This window comes from Onychostruthus taczanowskii, unplaced genomic scaffold, assembly GCF_017590055.1.
Source record: "Onychostruthus taczanowskii isolate IOZ18803 unplaced genomic scaffold, ASM1759005v1 scaffold61, whole genome shotgun sequence".
Taxonomy (NCBI): Eukaryota; Metazoa; Chordata; class Aves; order Passeriformes; family Passeridae; genus Onychostruthus; species Onychostruthus taczanowskii.
This window is the reverse complement of record NW_024503790.1, coordinates 3,291,137-3,307,831: the sequence shown is the minus strand read 5'-3', so window position 1 is coordinate 3,307,831 and position 16,695 is coordinate 3,291,137. Positions and strand designations below refer to the sequence as shown.

Below are 16,695 nucleotides of genomic sequence, written 5' to 3'. Positions count from 1 at the left end.
CGACAGCGGTGCCCCCTCACCAACATCACCACAACCACCCCCAACACTCACACCGCCTGCATCTCTGCCAGCACCCACGTTCTCCGTCACCTGTGGTGGCCACATCACCAGTGGCAGTCCTGAGGCCAGCGGTGCCCTGGCTGACACAGCCTTGTGAAGAAGGGGCAGGGCTGGCGGATGGAGAATGCACCACTTTATTGGGAGGGGGAAGGAGCGCCCGGCAGCGGGCAGCCTTGAGAACTATCCCATGGGTTCGCGGTGGGCTCGGTGCCCGCTCGTCCCGCGAGGGGCTGGGCAGCCGACGTGCTGGGAAATGGGGTCCTCCCCGGCCCTGGGAGCAGGAGGACATAAATAGAGGGAACAGGCAGGTGGGAAGGGGACATAAAACTGACATAAAATGTCTACACGGCATAAGTAACAATACTTAGGGGTATGGCTGGGATGAGGTGCCCAGTGAGGTGTAGAGGTGTCGGGACCTCCCTGTGCCAGGGTGCTGACGCTGGGGATCAGGGTCCCATGGGCAGACTCTGGCGCAGTGCCTCAGCACAGCCGGCCAGCTCCATGCGCTCCAGGGCGGCAAAGACGTGGTCCAGCGTGGCACTGGTCTGCTGGCACCAGCGCTTCAGCATCTCGTACTGCTGGTCGCGGATGTGGACCACCTCCAGCTCTACCAGCTCAATCTCTGCCTCCCGCAGCTCCAGCATCCGCATGAACTCCTTCCAACGCCGTACTGGCACCACGTCGATGACGGCGTAGAGCTGGCTGCCCTGCAGCAAGGCACCGCGGGGCTCCGGGGGTGCACAGGGCTCCCCTTCGTCACTGGGTGGCTCACGCAGCAAGGCCTGGTTGAGGCTCTTTGCTGTGCCAGTGGCACGCTCTGTCCCCTGTGGGGGGCATGGCTGGGTCCAGCACGGGTTGTGCCACCTCCCGGCATTGAACCAGCACCGTGGTGTGGCTGCAACCCTGGCCATGGAGGTGGCAGCCTGTGCCGTGGGGTGGGGACCAGGTGCCGGGGCACCAGGCCAGAGCCTCTTCCTCTTGTGGTAGATGGCCAGGGCACCCAGGAAGAGAGGCCCGGTGAGTCCCAGCAGGATGTACTCCAGACCTGATCCTGAAAGGAGGAGCAGGAGCATTCCCATCATCTGGCCAGCATGGTGACTGCACACCACAGACCCTGGCCCCGTTGTTCCCATACCTTGGTTGTTGCTGCCACACACTTGCTGGCACTCTTTGCCACACGTGTCCACGGTGCGCCTGCAAGGAGATGGAACCCATGGGTGCCATGCTGTGGCCCATGCCATGGGCCCCACATGCATCCCTGGCTGGAGGGTCAATGCTCACATGTGACATGGCCGGCATTCATCACCCTCTCTGTAGAAGTCAGGCTTGCAGCTGCTGTCACAAAGTGTGTCCTGTACCTCCGAGCCTGGGAAGAGGGTGGGAATAAGGCAGGGTGGCACAGCCAGAGGTGGCACAGCTGGCAGGTTGTGCCGTGGGGCAGCTGGCAGCACTCACAGGGTCGCTGGATGAGGCGTCCGGTGCAGGACTGGCACTTCTGGCAAGAGAATTCACTGCACTGCTTGTCAAGGCAGACACGGAATCGGCCGGGCTCACAGCCACAGGCGATGTTTCTGGTGGCCGAGCAGTTGCTCAGCACACTCTGGAAAGCTGCAGAAAGCAGGGGGTGAGCAGCACGGCACGGCGTTGCATGGCACAGCTCGGTGGGGTGTGGTGCCAGCTCACCGTGTTGGTCACACTCGTAGCAAGCCTGGCACTCGCTGAGGGTGTTGGGCTGGGTGCGGAAGGTGCCGGCAGGACAGGGGTGGCACACGCTGCGATTCTCAGGGCTTGTGCAGGCCTTGTACAGGAATGTCCCTGCGGGGACAGTGGGGTGACAAGGAGCACGGCCACCTGGAGCAATGCACATGCTGTGCCAAGGTGCGCTGTGCCATGCCACACGGACTGGGCAGCGCTCACCTGCGGGACATGGAGGGCAGCAGCGGCCAGCAGTCTCGATCCAGTTCATGCTGTCAGGGCACTGGCGTCTGTCAGTGTGTCTCCGCAGGCGGAGGAATGGCTGCACCAGGACTCGCTGCCTTTGCAGCACAGCGCGGTCCCGCCACCCCGGGGGCTGCGATTCGCTGGCTGCCAGCCACAGCGCTGCAAAGGTCACCTGCAAGCAGGGAGAGAGCAGGGCTGCAGGCAGACGGGTTGCTCCAGGAGCCTTGCACCCGTGGGGACAGCCCTCACACCAGCTCATGCTGGGCTACCGGAGCCAGAGCCGTACCTGGAACTGTGCGGACAGCGGTGCCTGCACAAGGCTGAAGCCGCGGCCCTCCGCCCCAAAGCCGCGTGGGTGTGCTGCCCCAGGGCTGGGAATGCCCCGCGGCAGCCCCTGTGCTCTGCTTTCCCCGCAGTACACGAGCAAGCAATTTCCTGCTGGCACTGTGGGGGCCAGCCTGTGCCCAGGGAGCTGTCAGGTGCCCCCGTGTGCTCTGCAAATGGTGCTTCCAGGCTGGCTGGGAGCGACACCGAGATGCTCGACGTCCTGTGCCAACAGGACCCCCGCCACGTCCCAGGGATGGGGACCAGCGAGTCAGGCACACGGGCTGCTGGTGGTGCCAGAGATCGCCAGCTCAGGGAGGTGTCGGTAGCCGGGCGCGTAAGGGTTAACGCTGCCAGCTTTGACTTTCCTGGGGTTTATCTCCCTCACAGAGGAGGTGATTTCCTCCCCGAAAGGAAGCCGTGCCTGGCTCACGCTCTCCCGATGCTATCGCGCCCCGTTACGCGCGTCCCAAAGTAGGTCACTGCTCCCCCGCGGGGTGCCAGGTGCTGTCCGCAGAGCAGCCCTGCTGCCCTGGAAGCCCCGGTGGGTGCAGGGAGCAGTGCCCACGCCGACACCCCTTCCACAGGCCGGGCCGGGGGCTGAGAGGGCCGTGGCACTGACAGTGTGGGCAGGGAGCCAGGGGATTCCTCGCTGGGGGCTGGATTTCCCAGCCGTGATGGCCCCGATTACGGCAGTTGAATCATTTTCTACTAAACCCGCCGCCACCGGCAGACTGAAAACCGCGCTGGGCCGCCCCGCTCGCAGAGCGCTGCCGGCAGATCCGGGCGGCTGCCTCGGTCCCGGCTGCCAGCGGCACATCTGAGTCACCGCTGAGGCACGACCGTCCCGCAGCGGGGCCCTGCCCGCGCACCCCGCCCGCAGACGGGCAGCTGCCCCTGCCCACCCGGGGGACAGCGGAGCCGTGGGCACGGGGCTGGCTGTGCTTGGCTGAGCCACCGCCGCTTGTGCCGGGCAAGCGCCTCTGCCCCCCGGAACGCGGCCGCCGCTCGGTGCTCGTGTGCCCCCAAAGAGTGTGGGCATAGCCACTCGCCGTGGCACTGCCCTGCCTGCAGCCCCAGGAATGACCCCACGCTTCCCAGGCCGCATCCGGTCTGTGGCCGAGACCTTTATGGCCTCCGTGGTCACGCCACACCGTGAATGTTGTGGTGCAGCAGAGCCCAGCCCCAGCTGTTAGCCAGAGGGGTAAGCGGTTTTGGCGGGCTTGGCACTAGAGTTAATCCATCTTCCTCCCTCCCTCCTCCAGACCCGTTACGGCCACAGCCGTGGGACACCCCACAATTGGTGCCAGGGTTCCATGGGACCCCCAGGCCACCGCACTCACCCAAGCCACCCCAGGGCAGCAACACTTCATCCTTGTGGCCGATGCGGCTGGGTCATGCCGGGGCGGTGAGGGGAGCGGGGCAGCAGGTGCAGTGGGGTGTCGGGGCAGCTCCGTGCCCGGGCAGGGTGCCCCGGCACCCCACGGCTGCCGTCAGCAGCACGCGACGCGTGGCGAGTGAGCGCCAGCCCTCCCCAGACAGGCTTTTACACCCAACCGCAGCAGGAGGAAATGCTTTTTTGGAAATGAGTCCAGGGGGTATGAAACCACATGACGGGAGCGCTGGGCGCGGGAGGGACCTGCAGTGCCTCGCCGCGGACCCGGCCACCGCCCTCCCTTGCCCGTTGGCGCAGACCCACGGTAACGGGGGTGGCGGGGGGACGCAGGGTACGTGGGGAGCAGTGCAGACCCCCATCGCAGGGCTCCATCCCCACCCCGAGCTCCAGAACGGGAGGCTAGAACTGGTCCCAGCCCCCTCTTTGTCTGTCGCGGTGGGGCTCCCTCAGCCACCCCGCACCCACCCAGGTGATGGCCGGTCTTGGTCGCTGCTGAAGCCAAAGGAAAGGCGAGGCAGAATGAGCGTGCACCAGCTGGTTTTATTGCTCAGCTGGGACGTGGAGTGCAGCTTAGCATGGGGGGGCAGCCGGGGCTCCGGCCACCGCGCGTGTCCCACCGTGTCTCCCACACTCCAGTCCCAGGTGCTGCCATCCACTGCCACCCCACAGGGCAAACCTGCCTCAGCCCTGCACCATCCTCTCCTGCCACCAGCCCCAGCCTCCTCCCTGCACTGTCCACAGCACCGTGCCACCGGCACCACGTCCCTCTCAGCACCTTCCCCACTCACCACTGCCGACGTCGTCATCCCTTCCTCGCCTGCAAGAGCTGACCCACAGTCTCCCACAGCCCCCCACAGCTCCAGGGCCCCCTGCCCAACAACTCTCATGTCTGTGGACAAGGGGTTCAGCACAAGCCACGTGCCATGTCCAGCTCCGCACCACCATGCCCAGGACACGTCCTCGCCAAGGGGACTGGTCTGCATCCCCATCCATGTCCCCACCAGCGTGGCATCCCAGTGCCTGCTCTGCCCGGCCCCGGCATTACGCTACGGTTAGAAGCAGGAGAAGCTCCTTGGTACATCCATGCATCTGTCCGTTTCCATGCCAGCGGCTCTCAGACCTCCCTGCAAGACACAGAGCGGGGAGAGATGCCTTCAGCACTGGGACTCGGTCCCTGGGAAGCCCCTGGAAGGGCTGGGGCATCCCCCGGGAGCAGGCAGCATGTGCTTACGAGGCTGTCAGCGTGGAGTTGAGCAGCAGTGTGGTCCGGATCCGGTACAGCTGTGCCAGAGTCAGCTTGCGGTGCTGTGCTGACTGGGGGTCCGAGAGGGTCCGGCGGGCAGGAGGTTGGGGGTCACGCCTGAGCTCCCCTGGGAGGGACGCTGGGCTCTCCGCTGGCTCCTCTGGCTCTGAGAGCTCTGATGTGGAGCTGCCACTGCTGCCGGGGGCAGCCTGAGGTGCGGGGTCTTGGCTAGTCCGGGGGGAACCAGCACAGAGGTCAGAGAGGCTGCGGCTTTGGCTTAGGGGGCCTGGGGAAGCGGGGGACAGGAGCTGGGGCAAGCTGGCCTCCGACTTGGACTTAAGCACCCTGGCCGGGCAGGGCAGGAGCTGCACGGGCGTCCGGCGGCGCAGCCGGGGCGAGGCAGGCCGTGGAGCGGGAGGGGCCAGGGAGGGCTCCTGCCCCTCCTCGGCCGTCCCCTCTGGCTGCTGGCCAAAGTCCCGCAGGGAGGCAGGTGAGAGCGTGCCATAGGCGCTGTCGATGGAGGACGAGCGGCAGCCGCTGCCTGGGGAGGCCACGCCGTGGGGCAGGGGAACAGGCAGGGCACCTGCAGGCAGCTCCTGGGTGGGGGTATCGGAGGAGGTGGGGGTCTCGACAGAGGTGCCAGTGCCGATGGATGTGCTGGTGCTAACAGAGGAGCCATCCGAGGTTGAGCTGAAGGGTCCTGTGTCCCAGTCTGGGGAGGAAAGCTCGTCGCCACCCTCTGCTGCCACCATGGCAAGGGTCTCGGTGGAGCCGTCGGATGGGCTGTGGAGACAAGAAGGTGAGGAGGGGCCTGTGCCAGGCTGGGGGTGTGCAGGTCCCCCCCTCCTGCTCCCTACCACTGCTGTGAGTCCGGGCTGGCGCTGCTGTGGTGTAGGATGGTAGGTGAACTGGCAGCTGAAGTGCCACTCTCACCGTCGTCCTCCTCGTCCTCCTCATCCTCCTCCTCCTGCTCCTCCATGCGCCGGCGCTGCCGCAGCCGCTGCAGCAGGTTCTGGGAAGGGGGAGTCATCAGTGACGAAGGGGGTATGAACAGGGTACCCACGGGTCCCCCACCCACCCATGCGCCCTCACCTGGGCATTGCGCACTGCCTCGACCCAGCTGCGGCACAACTGCCCCGTGGTCTGGAAGGTGTAGGCGGCCACAGCACTCCCCAGCTCGTTCAGGTAGATGAGGAGGAAGGAGCCTGTGGGCAGGGGCTGTCAGCAGTGTCCAGGGACCTCCCTGTAGTCCCCCTTATGCCCAGTACTCTCACCTGGGTCTCTGAGCTCTCGGCAAACGACTCTGTCCACCAGCAAGGGCTGCCGGATCACCTTGGTGCGCTCAGCCTTCTTGAAGGGCTTGGTGATGAGGAAGAGGTCGGTGAAGAGGAAGCAGTAGACGTCCATCTGGGGGTGAGAGTGGAGCCATGGGCACCAGTCGGTGCAGAGAGTGAGGGTGGCTGGGCAGAGGCCAGAGCTGAGACCTCCCTGTCCCCTGCAGTCCTCACCTTGCTGTCTTTACCTTCCCTCATCCTCAGGCTGCCCTCGAGGAGGAGCTGCCGGGTGTCCTCCGGGGAGGTGCCGGGGATGGGGGCCGTCAGGTCCAGCCGCAGGAACTCCTTGAGCAGCTGCCAGAAGCCCCGGAGTCAGCATGGGGTGCATGGGGTAACATGACATGGGTGGCATGGCATGATGTAGCATGGGGTGGCTTGGCATGAAGTGACATAGGGTGGCACAGCAGTGTGGCAGAGGGTGTCATTGAGTGGCATGGCATAGAATGAGATGGCAGCTCCATCCTGTCCAGCCTACCTTGTCCACCTCGTCTGTGCTGCCCTCCACCACCTCGTAGGCATCAATCCGGCTGAGGATGGCATCCAGGCGCTGCCGCTCCTGCCGCTGGCGCATCCGTGAGTTGACGTCATTGATGAAGTGCTCCACAGAGCTGATCTGTGCCAGGAGTGGCGGTGGGTTTGAGGGGCAAGAGGGACCACCAACCTGCTGCCCCCCACCCCTGATCCCTTACCATAGTGGTGATGGCATCACGGGCGCGTGGGTCATCCGTCTTCTTCAGGATAGACTTGAGGAGCAGCGGGTACTTGGTGAGGCGCTGGTGAGGTTTCACCAGCATGTCGCTCAGCTTCAGGCGGCTGCACTGCTCCTGCTTCTCGGCCCACTGTGGCACCCAGGCATTAGCACCAGCCCCAGCCCCAGCCCCAGCCCCAGCCCCAGCCCCAGCCCCAGCCTCCCCTTACCGTCACATAGGTGCGGAAGAGCTCGCTGTCCCGCAGCAGTGTCCGCATGTACTCCATGCAGCCCTCCTCCTCCATGCAATACCGCACATAGGGCTTGAAGAGGGACCCGAACTAGGGGACACGAGGCGGTCACCATGCAGCACACGGCACGGCATGGCTGCCCACTGTGGCATGGCAGCCTCACTCACCATCTTGAAGCCATCGAGGAAGTCAATGGGGTCAAGCAGCGCCCCAGTCCGTCGTGCCTTGGCCAGCACTGAGGCCATGACGCTGCGCCACAGCTTGCAGTGCAGCCGGATGATCTCCCCAATGTTGCTGAAGAGCCGCTCAGCATCCACCTGTGGGGGTGAGGTGGGCAGTGCTGGGGAATAGCACCTCCACCCTGGAGCATGGCGAGGCTGAGGACCCATCCCTGAACACCCTGTGCCCTGCAGCCCCCTACACTCACCTCACAGAGCAGCCCGGACTCCTGCAGGTTCACCAGGCAGGAGAGAAAGAGCTGTGGGGAGGGAATGGAAAGGCAGTGAGCTGCAGCCACAGCCCCCAGCCCCAGCACAGTGCAGTAGCTGCCAACACTCACATCAGTGATGACTTTGAGGTTCCGGATGTAGGTGGCCTCTGTGTGCAGCAGCTCCCAGATGGCTTCCTGCTGGTGGCATTGCCGGCGCGACAGGACCTGCCAGGCTGAGTGTCAGTGCTGTGCCAGGGCCTGGGCAGAGCCCCTGAGGCTGCCCAGGCACTGTCCCTACCTCTGTGCCCTGGATGATCTGCTGCCAGCTGTCCTCCAGTGTCAGCCCAGCCTCGTCCCCATCCTCCTCCCAGGAGTCGCGGTCAAAGCGGAGCTGGGGCGGCAGCTTGGGCAGCCCGAAGGTGCTGTAGGCGTGCAGCCTGTTCACCAGCTGCTCCAGCTTCTCAGTCTCCTGGCCAAAAGCAGAGACAGAGCTGGGCGGGGGCCAGTGGGCATGTGCCACAGACCACCTCACCCTGCCTGTGGAACTAGGGTCTAGAGCCCCAGGGGGATCCATCCCAGCCCCCCAGCATAGCCACAGGCAGTCCCCACAGCCCTCCCCGTGCCTGCATCCCACATACCCGCCCGAAGGAGCCCGTGCTAGTCCCGGAGCCAAAGAAGCCGCTGAAGCGGCTGGCAGCGCGGTTCTTCCAGGTGTCAGTGCCATTGCTGGGCAGAGAGCTGCTGCTGTGCAGGGCTGGCTCGGGGCTGGGGATGCTGCTGTCCCCCAGGAACTCTGTTATGTTCTTCCTTCGCCGTCCCGGAGCCTGCAGTGAGCACAGCCAGCGTGCCCAGGGTCAGTGCCCAGGGTCAGTGCCCAGCACTGCGCCAGGATGGGGACAGCGGCCTGGCTGACCTCGAGCACCGTGGGACAGACAGACACCCCGGGCAGTGGGGTCCCCCGGCCAAGCTCCCCTGCCCGCACTGACCTGCCTACCTGCATCCCGGGGGTGCAGGGCCCCGGGGGTGCAGGACCCCGGGTGCTGCCTGGCCAAGCCCGGCCGGCCATGGACAAGCGGCCCGAGCAGCGCGGGGGCTCAGGGCATCCCGGGGGTCGCAGCACCCGGCCGAGCCGTCCGTCCAGCCGCACTCCCGGCTCGGACCGCAGAGCCGGGGCCGGGCAGGCTGTGGCCGAGCTCCTCCGAAACAAAAGGAGGTGGGGCCAGCGCCGAAAACATAATTTCCCTCCTCGGCAGATAAGCTACCAGAGCTGAACAATTCACCGGCGGAGATCAAAGCCCCCCGGCTGGTCGCGAGAGCTGGGTCACGGCCAAGCGGCTCCCGCAGCCCCGGGCTCCGCCGTAGCGGCTGCTCCCGGTGTGTCCCGGGGCCGTGCCGGGATGCGGCCGCTGCCATCTCCTCACCGGGGCACAAAACGCAGCAGGGTCACCATCCTTGCCTGCCACCAAGCCCTGGGAAGCGGCATGCTGCTGCCACTGCAGCCAGCACGGCCCCACACCCTGCCACGTCCGCAGAGCCAGGCGGGAAGAGGATGCCATGCCACCATTCCCATTACTCACTGCGCTGCCACTTCTCCAGATGCCCCGGCTGTGACCAGCCCCATCGCCTCGGTGCCACCTGGGACCCACCTGCCCCCAGGAAGGCGGTCGGGACCGAGACCCCCATAGAGGTGGCTGGTTGCCCTCTTGTCCCCAGGTCCTGCTAGAGCCTTGCCGGTCCTGCAGCCAGGCATCATAGTGCTGGACACGGGTGGCCACCAGCCCTGGCCAGGCAGCCAGGTTGCCGCCCTCAGGGCCTGCTGGCACTGGACTAAGCACCGTGTGCCCCTGGCGGGACCCTGCAGAGCTTCTCCCTTCAGGCCTGGCACCCTGCTCCCATGGGAGCGACGCCCAACCCGGTCCCACGCCTTATCTGGGGCCAGGGTCCACGGGGCAGGACAGAGCTGCTGTGCTCAGCAGCTGCCAGCAGCTGAGAGGAGGGCCGGTGGCCAGGGCGAGTCCTGGGGCCAGGGTGAGTCCCAGGGCTGGGGTGGCACCGAGCCCAGCCAACAGTGGGGCCCCCAGAGCTCCTGTTTGCCTTTGCTTTGGTGCCAGCCTGTACCTGGCACAGCCAAAGGGCTGGTGCCACTGCTTGAGCTGCTAGACTGCCATGGTGGAGCCAGCACAGCACAGCACAGCCAGGAGAAAAAGTGGGTCCTGGGGTCTCCAGGGGCATCTTCAGCCCACACCATACATGACCCATCTTCACCAGAGAGAAAGGCTATAGGAGGATCACACATTCTGTCATCCCATCCCCAATTCCTCCCTCCCCAAAGCTAGCACTGGCACTCACCAGGCTCTCAGTGCCCTCCCGGCGTCCTGGCAGTGGCTCCAGCACTGGCCCAAGGAATGCAGCACTGCTGGCAGGGTGCAGGATGGGCAGGCTGGCTGACCTGGCATCTCGCACTGCCTGCTCCACCTTCAGCTCATCCCCGGGCTTGGCTGTGGGAGCATCACCCTGTCAGTGTCCCCTGGGAACTCTGGAGCAGCCAGGCCTCCCCCGGGGCCCCCGCAGCACCTTTCACCCGCAGGTAGTGTCCCCCGAAGCGATAGGCCTCGAACTGCAGGGACAGCGGCGTGTGGGACTGGTCCAGGTAGATGTCCACTTTGCCCAGCTCAATTGCCTTCCTCTCAAAGACTGGCAGCAGCACTTCCCTGCAGGACATGGGCCCCACATTTGTCTCTGCATCTGTCCCCACACTGTCCCTTGTTCTGTCCCCAGAAGACTCACCCCAGTGACTTCTTCTTCACAGCTGGCACGATCTCTGCCTCGATGTCGATGCTGAGGTCAAACTTCAAGGTGAAGCACTCCTTGCTGGGGTCCTGGGGGCAGGCGGCAGCTGCTTGCCAAGCTGAGGTCAAACTTCAAGGTGAAGCACTCCTTGCTGGGGTCCTGGGGGAGGTGGCAGCTGCTTGCCCAGCGGTCCCTCCCTCCCTCCCTCCCACCAGGGCCATCCTGCTGCCCTGCCGAGTGCCCCAGGGAGAGGAGCCGGTGCCTTACGTCCGTGTGCCTGCGCCAGGCCTTCTTCTTGGGCAGCTTCAGCGCCGAGCTCCTGCGCTCCCTGCGGGCACAGGGAGGGCAGGGTGACAGGGATGCCGCGGGCTGGGGCAGCACACGGGCTGTGCAGGGCCAGGGGCTCACCCTCTGCTCTCTGCCGGACCCTCCTCCTCCTCCTCCACATCAGAGGCAGGGCTGGTGCGCGGGGGGCACGAACGTGTTGACATGTTGCGGGCCAGGATGGAGCCTGCAAGCGGGCATCGAGCTAGGCTGTGACAGCTCCCCCAGCCCCGTGCTGGCTCCTGCTGCATCCCACTCCCACCCCTGCGTGCATTCCATCCCATCCCACTCCCATCCCTGCGCCGCCCCACAGCCGCAGAGCCGCGGGGGCAGCGGTGCCACGGCTGGGTCGGGCTCACCTTGCGGGGACAGCTCGAAGCGGATGTGGCCATCGAAGTGCATGGCGCCATGGAGGCGGCCATCGCAGAGCTCACACAGGCTGAGGGGGCCGCTGCGGCTCAGCTGCCGGCACTCTGCGTGGTGGCATTCCTGCGGGGACGAGAGTCCATCAGGCAGGGCCTGCCCGCGGCTGCCAGCTGGGGAGTGTTTGCAGGAGGGATGGCCAACACCACGAGCAGCAGGGTCCCCTCTCCCACCCCCAGCTGCAGCTGGCGCATTGTTCACACGGAATGCTGCAGCCAGAGCGGGCACAGGGAAAGCAGCAGGACCAGGACATGGCCGTGTGGCAGTGGGTGCTGTAAGGGCATGGTGATGACACGGGGGCTTCTGCCCCATAGAGACCCTCCCTGCTCCACCGCAATGAGCAGAGACCCGGGGACACCTGCACATGCCGAGGCTCGGACAAGGAGCTGCGGGACAGTCACCTGCACCGTGGCACCAGCACCTCAGCAGGGCCCGGGAGGCCGCCCTGGCACCCCACAGCCCCTTTGTGCTGACGAGAGCCGTGTCCCCGTGGCAGGACGGAGGAAGCGAGCGTCTGCAGACAAACAATGCTCGAAGCCGGCGGGTTTCCTCCGATTGTGTGCGGCCACGGCCGCGGCCCCAGCCCCTCCAGGCATTCACAGCGGGTTATTTTTAAACCCCCGGCCAGGCCCCCAGCACAGTGCACAGCCTGTGTTCTCTGGCCAGTGCCTTTCCCACTGTGGCTCTTCCTGGCCCCGCTCCTGGGGATTGTGGTGCCGCCGGCTACTGCCAGCAAGTTCTGCTGCCCCGCTGACACATCCCCGTCCCCGTGTGGGACCCCGCCGCCACCCTGCCCGGGGAGGGGTGCGAGGGTGCTGGGAGGAGACAGCCCTGCCCGGGCTCGCCTGTAGCACTCTGCGCTGCTGCGGGGAGGAAGCGCCTGTGCAGCTCCAGCCGCCCCCGCTTCCTGCCCTCCTTCCTCCCGGCGCTGCTGAGGTCAGCGCTGACGCGCTCCCACCACCCGCGCTCTCTCCGAGGGGCCGCTGGTCCCTCTGCAGCACCCCCTGCCATCCACGAGTGTCCTATGGCAGCTCCCCGGCAGCCTCAGCCTCAGGACACCCTGTACCCTCAGCCCTCCTCCGCTGCCACCATGTGTCCCGCAGCGTTGCTGCCATCGCGGCCATCGTGACACCTGCCTGTGGGAGTATGGCCGCGGGCTGCAGGCAGTGCCCGCAGCTGGCACGCGTTCAGTGAGATCCCCCGGGACGCTTGGCAGCCGCCCCAGAGGGATGCGGGGCTCCTCATCCACCCTGTGCCAGCAGCTCATCCCTGGAGTCACTCACACCGGATGGCCAAAGCCCTCTGCCCACCCCAGGGATCAGCTCCTGATCCGAGCCCCACGGCAGCTCCACCGCCCCTCAGCAGGTGCCTCACAAAGCAAGAGGGATCACGATCCCGCACCATGATGCTGTAGGATGACCCCTCAGCCTGACCAGCTCCCCCCGCCCACCCCCCCGCTACCTGCCAGGCACCATCGGGGGTCGGGTGACAGCGGCGGGGTGGCCTCAGTCGCTCCCGGCAGTCCCAGCTGCACTCCTGGGCAGCTGCAGCCCAGTGCCACGTGTGCCCCAGCAGCACCGGCCCTGCCAGCCCGGCGTGCAAACAGAGCACCGGCACACCCCCGGTGCGCCCGGGCCGTCCTGCCTGCTGCGCCCGAGACACCGCCCGCGGCCCCGCTCTGCGGCCCCGGACCCGCTGGGAGCCGGGGCGTGGGTCCGGCCCGGCTCCGTACGGCCGGCGGGAGAGAGGGACCCTGAATCTGCCCAGGCTTCACGTTAGCGAGCAGGGGAACAGACGGGCTGTAGCGGATTAGCCCGAATCACGGCAGCTCGGGGAAACGCGTAAACCGCCGCTGTGCCGTTAAATGCCAGCAGGACCCTGACACCAGCAGGGAATGCGCACCCGGCACGGCAGGCCAGGCGTGCCGACCAGGGCAGGGGCTTTTTAGGGAGTGGCAGGCTGGGCAGAGCTGTCCGCTGCCCCTTCTCACCCCCAAGTCCCGGGGCAGCAGCTGCCCGGCGCTGCCCCCACCCCGCAGGACCCACCTTGGCCGCCCTCCTCTCTCCGGCGCAGTCGGGATTCTGGCAGTGCAGCACTGTCTCCTCTTCTGGGCACGGCTCGGCTGTGGAGAGAGGAGGGTCAGTGCCTGGGTGCCGTGGTGAGCCCCCTCCGGGTCCGTGCTGGGGCCCCCACACCAGGAATCCCGGGTTTCAGAGTTCGGCGAAGCACTCGGGCTCAGCCCGCCCCAGAGCTCGTCCAGGGGAATGAAGCCCCGTGCCCAAGAGCCAGGGATGCGTTCCCGCCGGGGGAACGCACGGTGACAGAATCCGGCACCTCCTGCTCAGCACCCCAGGGTACAGGATGAGGACACGGACCTGCCCCAGCTCCCCTTGGGCTGGCACAGCGTGGGGCTGCAGCAGCAGCACTAAATCTGCCGCTGTCAGCCCCCAGCGGGGCTTAGGAGCCACTTTAAGCTTTGACAGTTAAATCGGCCTTAGGGACAAATCCTATTTTGAAGGCTTTTGTTATGTGTCGAACCTAATCGTTTAAAAATAACAGACTCCGGGCTGCTCACAGCGGCAAACGAGCAGTACAGACACCCTCTGGCTGGACAACCCCGCTGCAGGCAGGGATGCACCGTTGGGAAGCTGCCTGCTGGGCAGGGAGCCACTGCCGGGGATGTGGAGAGGCCAGATGGCACGGCTCTGCCACAATGGCACGGCTCTGCCACAATGGCACGGCTCTGCCAGGTGGCACGGCTATTACACCAGCCCAGCGGCACAGGGACTTCCCCGCCACACCGCTTCCATCTCCCGCCTCCTTCCTGCCAACAAAAACAGCATCCACGCCGACCCGAGCGAGACCGCGGCCAAGGCCGGGGTTAGAAACAGTCTGCGGGATAAAACACTCTGCTTTTTGAGGCAGCACTGGAAAAACTGCTGCTTCTGCCTGGAGAGGGGGAGGCAACTCGGAATGGTGCTGGTTGCTCAAGCTCCCATCTGGGGGGCGATCCCGGGGCTGTTGTGGCACCATGGACGCTGCTAGATGACGGTGCAGGAGCAGCCGGGCAGGGCTCAGCTCGTCGCCCTCCGAGAGTAGGGCTAGAAGCCGGGCTAGTAGCCGGGCTGGGAGCCGGGCCGGGAGCCGGGCCGGGAGCCGGGGCCGGGCGCTGCCCCCGCGGCAGGAGCACAATGAGGCCTCTGTGTCCGCGGCTGCCCCGCAGCGCCCGCCGAGCAGGGCCGGCCCCCGCCCCCCGCCGCTGCCGTTTCACTTGACCTATCGGGAATAATAACGGAAACAAATAAGAAATTCTTTCATGCACCCAAGGGAAAGTTTCCCAAACTCACCAAAAACTAGAGGCTGGCCGAAGCGGCCGGCGGTGCCAGGGATGAGCCGCACGCCGCAGCCGCCGGCACGGCCGGAGCCGCGTGGCCGCTCCCAAAAGCCGACCCTGCCCGCGGGTCACACACGCACCAGGGCCTGGGACACCGGGCTGGGAGCTCCTCGCAGGGAGCCCCGCTCTGGGGCAGAGGCAGGAGCGTGTCCCCACCAGACACTTCGGGGGCTGCAGCAGAGGTCCTGTGCCCATCAGTTCCTCTCCCCGCCTGGTCACCTCCTCCTCCTCCTGCTGCCGGCTATGCTATCACAGCCGGCGCTCCCGGTGACGGCAAACGAGTTTTGAAACCGGATCGTCCTTGCGGCAGAGCGCACGGCAGCGGCAGCCGGCTGCTTCAAACGCCTGCCGGGGCCGGGGGGAGCGGCGCCGGTGGCACGGGCCGGTTTGCTGAGCGCTCCCCAGCTGCACCTGCAGCATTCCCACGGCATCCCGGCGGCACCCAGCAGCTTCTCCCAACCCCTCACCCTCGTTGCCAGGGCTGGAGGCTTTGGGCGGCCGCGCTCAGCCACAACCTGCCGGTTGCCCAAAGCCCCCCCAGCCACCTACCCCCGAGCTCCTCGCTGACATCCAGGCTGGAGCTCCAGGAGAAGCGCTCCACTGCCCCGTACTCCAGCCCCGCCAGGCCGGGCGGCAAAGCCTCCAGCTCGTAGGCACCCCTCTTCCTCCAGTACAGAAACATCCTGGGGTTGCGGCCGGGGGGCCCCCCGCCGCCGTGCCCGCCCCGACGGGGCCACCGGTGGGACTAACCGAGGGAGACCAGCTCTGGCTTTAAGAGTGGGTCCCGGTCTCTGGACAAGCGGTGCATTGACGCCGCCGGCGGGAGCCGCGGGGCGGCCGAGGGTGCTGCTGGAGGCTGCCCAGCGCCCGCGCGGGGGGCGCACAAAGGGCCTTTCTTCAGCCTCCTACAGACATTGCACAAATTTCACTTTCCACCGTCTATGGAAGACATTCGGCCACGGAGACAAGACGTGCTTGTGATGGAAAGAATCAGCATTAAGAAGGGGGCTTTTTGGCTGCTCCGCCGTCCGTCCGGCTTTTGAGGGGGCAGGAATGCGCCGCCCCGAGCTCCGGTTGTATCCCTGCACCCGTGGGCACACAGGGGGCCCCAGCCTGCATAGGGAAAACCTATATTCAGGGGGATTTTCCTCCTGCTAATCCAAGAAAGCAGCGGATAGGGCTTAAACCCCACAAAGACAACAAAAGATGGCACCTTCATCCTGCCCTGCGCAAAACTGCCAGGCCAAGACCATCCCAGCCTCCAAATTCATCACAGCATCTCCTCCCAGAGGCACCAGGTGCTTCTCAGAGTTTTGTTGCTTCTAGGCACCCTTTGCCAGAAATTCCGTCATAAATCGCTGCTGCAAAGGTAACAGATGCCAACGTATTGCAAAATTAATCCTGCTTGATTTAGTGCATCCTTAATATTTGAAGTGCTGTCACAGATTTCCCATTGATCACAGAACAGTGTTCTTGTAGGTGGAATGCTTCACCAAGGTTTATGCTCCAAAAACCCCAGCCTCTCTCTCGTCCCTCCTCCCCTCAGGGAGCACCAAAAGCCAGTGAGGTTCCCCTTTCCCAAGGATGCAGCTTCCACCTCTGGGCCCCAGCAGGCATGGGCACCTTGTACCACCTCCCTGCCCCAAAATGCCCCAAACCATACTTGCAGCTCACCACACACGAGTTACTCACTTGTCCCCTGGCTCCAAGGGACAGAGCCACCGTGGGATCCATTGCCCTCAGCAGGGTGAGGGGGATGCTGGGTGCTGGTGACACTACCAAGGGGGATGCTTGGCCACAGTGCTTTTAGGGTTGGGCGTTTCTTCCACGTCCTTTGCCTATCTCACCTTTCCTGAAGCTTTTTCCACTCACTCCCTTGTGACTTGAACTCCCATCTCACCCGGCTTGGGATGTTCCCCCTGGCTGCACCATGGCCCCTTTATTTATTTTAGCCACTGTTCAGGCCACAGTGCTGGCCAACTTCTTCCTTTGCTGCCAGACCCAGCCATATGGGGATAATTAGGCTTGGATTAAGTTTAACTCTTTACAAGGCTGCAACACTGCACAGGCCCTTGCAGCTCTTTTCCAGCTCTGTCC

At 65.4% G+C, this 16,695-nt stretch overlaps 2 protein-coding genes across 7 annotated transcripts; both read right to left on the bottom strand.

Moving 5' to 3' along the window:
• Positions 1–185: 185 nt before the first annotated feature.
• TNFRSF25 (TNF receptor superfamily member 25) lies at positions 186–3,794 on the bottom strand. 2 transcript variants are annotated; one of them, XM_041419647.1, is made up of 7 exons: positions 3,669–3,794; positions 1,978–2,173; positions 1,744–1,875; positions 1,516–1,668; positions 1,342–1,426; positions 1,196–1,254; positions 186–1,111 (listed from the first exon to the last, which is right to left on the bottom strand). In XM_041419647.1, exons 1-7 carry the CDS (start codon positions 3,696–3,698, stop codon positions 507–509), a joined length of 1,260 nt encoding a protein of 419 aa, XP_041275581.1. In that variant the 5' UTR covers positions 3,699–3,794; the 3' UTR covers positions 186–506. The 2 variants fall into 2 exon arrangements, with proteins under 2 accessions (XP_041275581.1, XP_041275580.1); XM_041419646.1 differs by lacking the exon at positions 3,669–3,794 and having other exon boundaries at positions 1,978–3,653.
• A 447-nt stretch (positions 3,795–4,241) lies between these two features.
• Positions 4,242–15,215, bottom strand: PLEKHG5 (pleckstrin homology and RhoGEF domain containing G5). Of its 5 annotated transcripts, XM_041419642.1 has the most exons (22): positions 14,552–14,795; positions 13,250–13,326; positions 11,141–11,270; positions 10,866–10,968; positions 10,725–10,785; positions 10,455–10,546; positions 10,242–10,378; positions 10,017–10,165; positions 8,306–8,491; positions 7,966–8,136; positions 7,797–7,892; positions 7,665–7,715; positions 7,405–7,554; positions 7,217–7,327; positions 6,988–7,137; positions 6,774–6,911; positions 6,473–6,592; positions 6,239–6,371; positions 6,057–6,169; positions 5,822–5,976; positions 4,953–5,747; positions 4,242–4,845 (listed from the first exon to the last, which is right to left on the bottom strand). In XM_041419642.1, exons 3-22 carry the CDS (start codon positions 11,181–11,183, stop codon positions 4,836–4,838), a joined length of 2,964 nt encoding a protein of 987 aa, XP_041275576.1. In that variant the 5' UTR covers positions 11,184–11,270; positions 13,250–13,326; positions 14,552–14,795; the 3' UTR covers positions 4,242–4,835. The 5 variants fall into 5 exon arrangements, with proteins under 5 accessions (XP_041275576.1, XP_041275578.1, XP_041275577.1 ...); XM_041419644.1 differs by lacking the exons at positions 13,250–13,326; positions 14,552–14,795 and adding an exon at positions 12,666–12,804; XM_041419643.1 differs by lacking the exons at positions 13,250–13,326; positions 14,552–14,795 and adding an exon at positions 11,606–11,620.
• Positions 15,216–16,695: the final 1,480 nt, after the last annotated feature.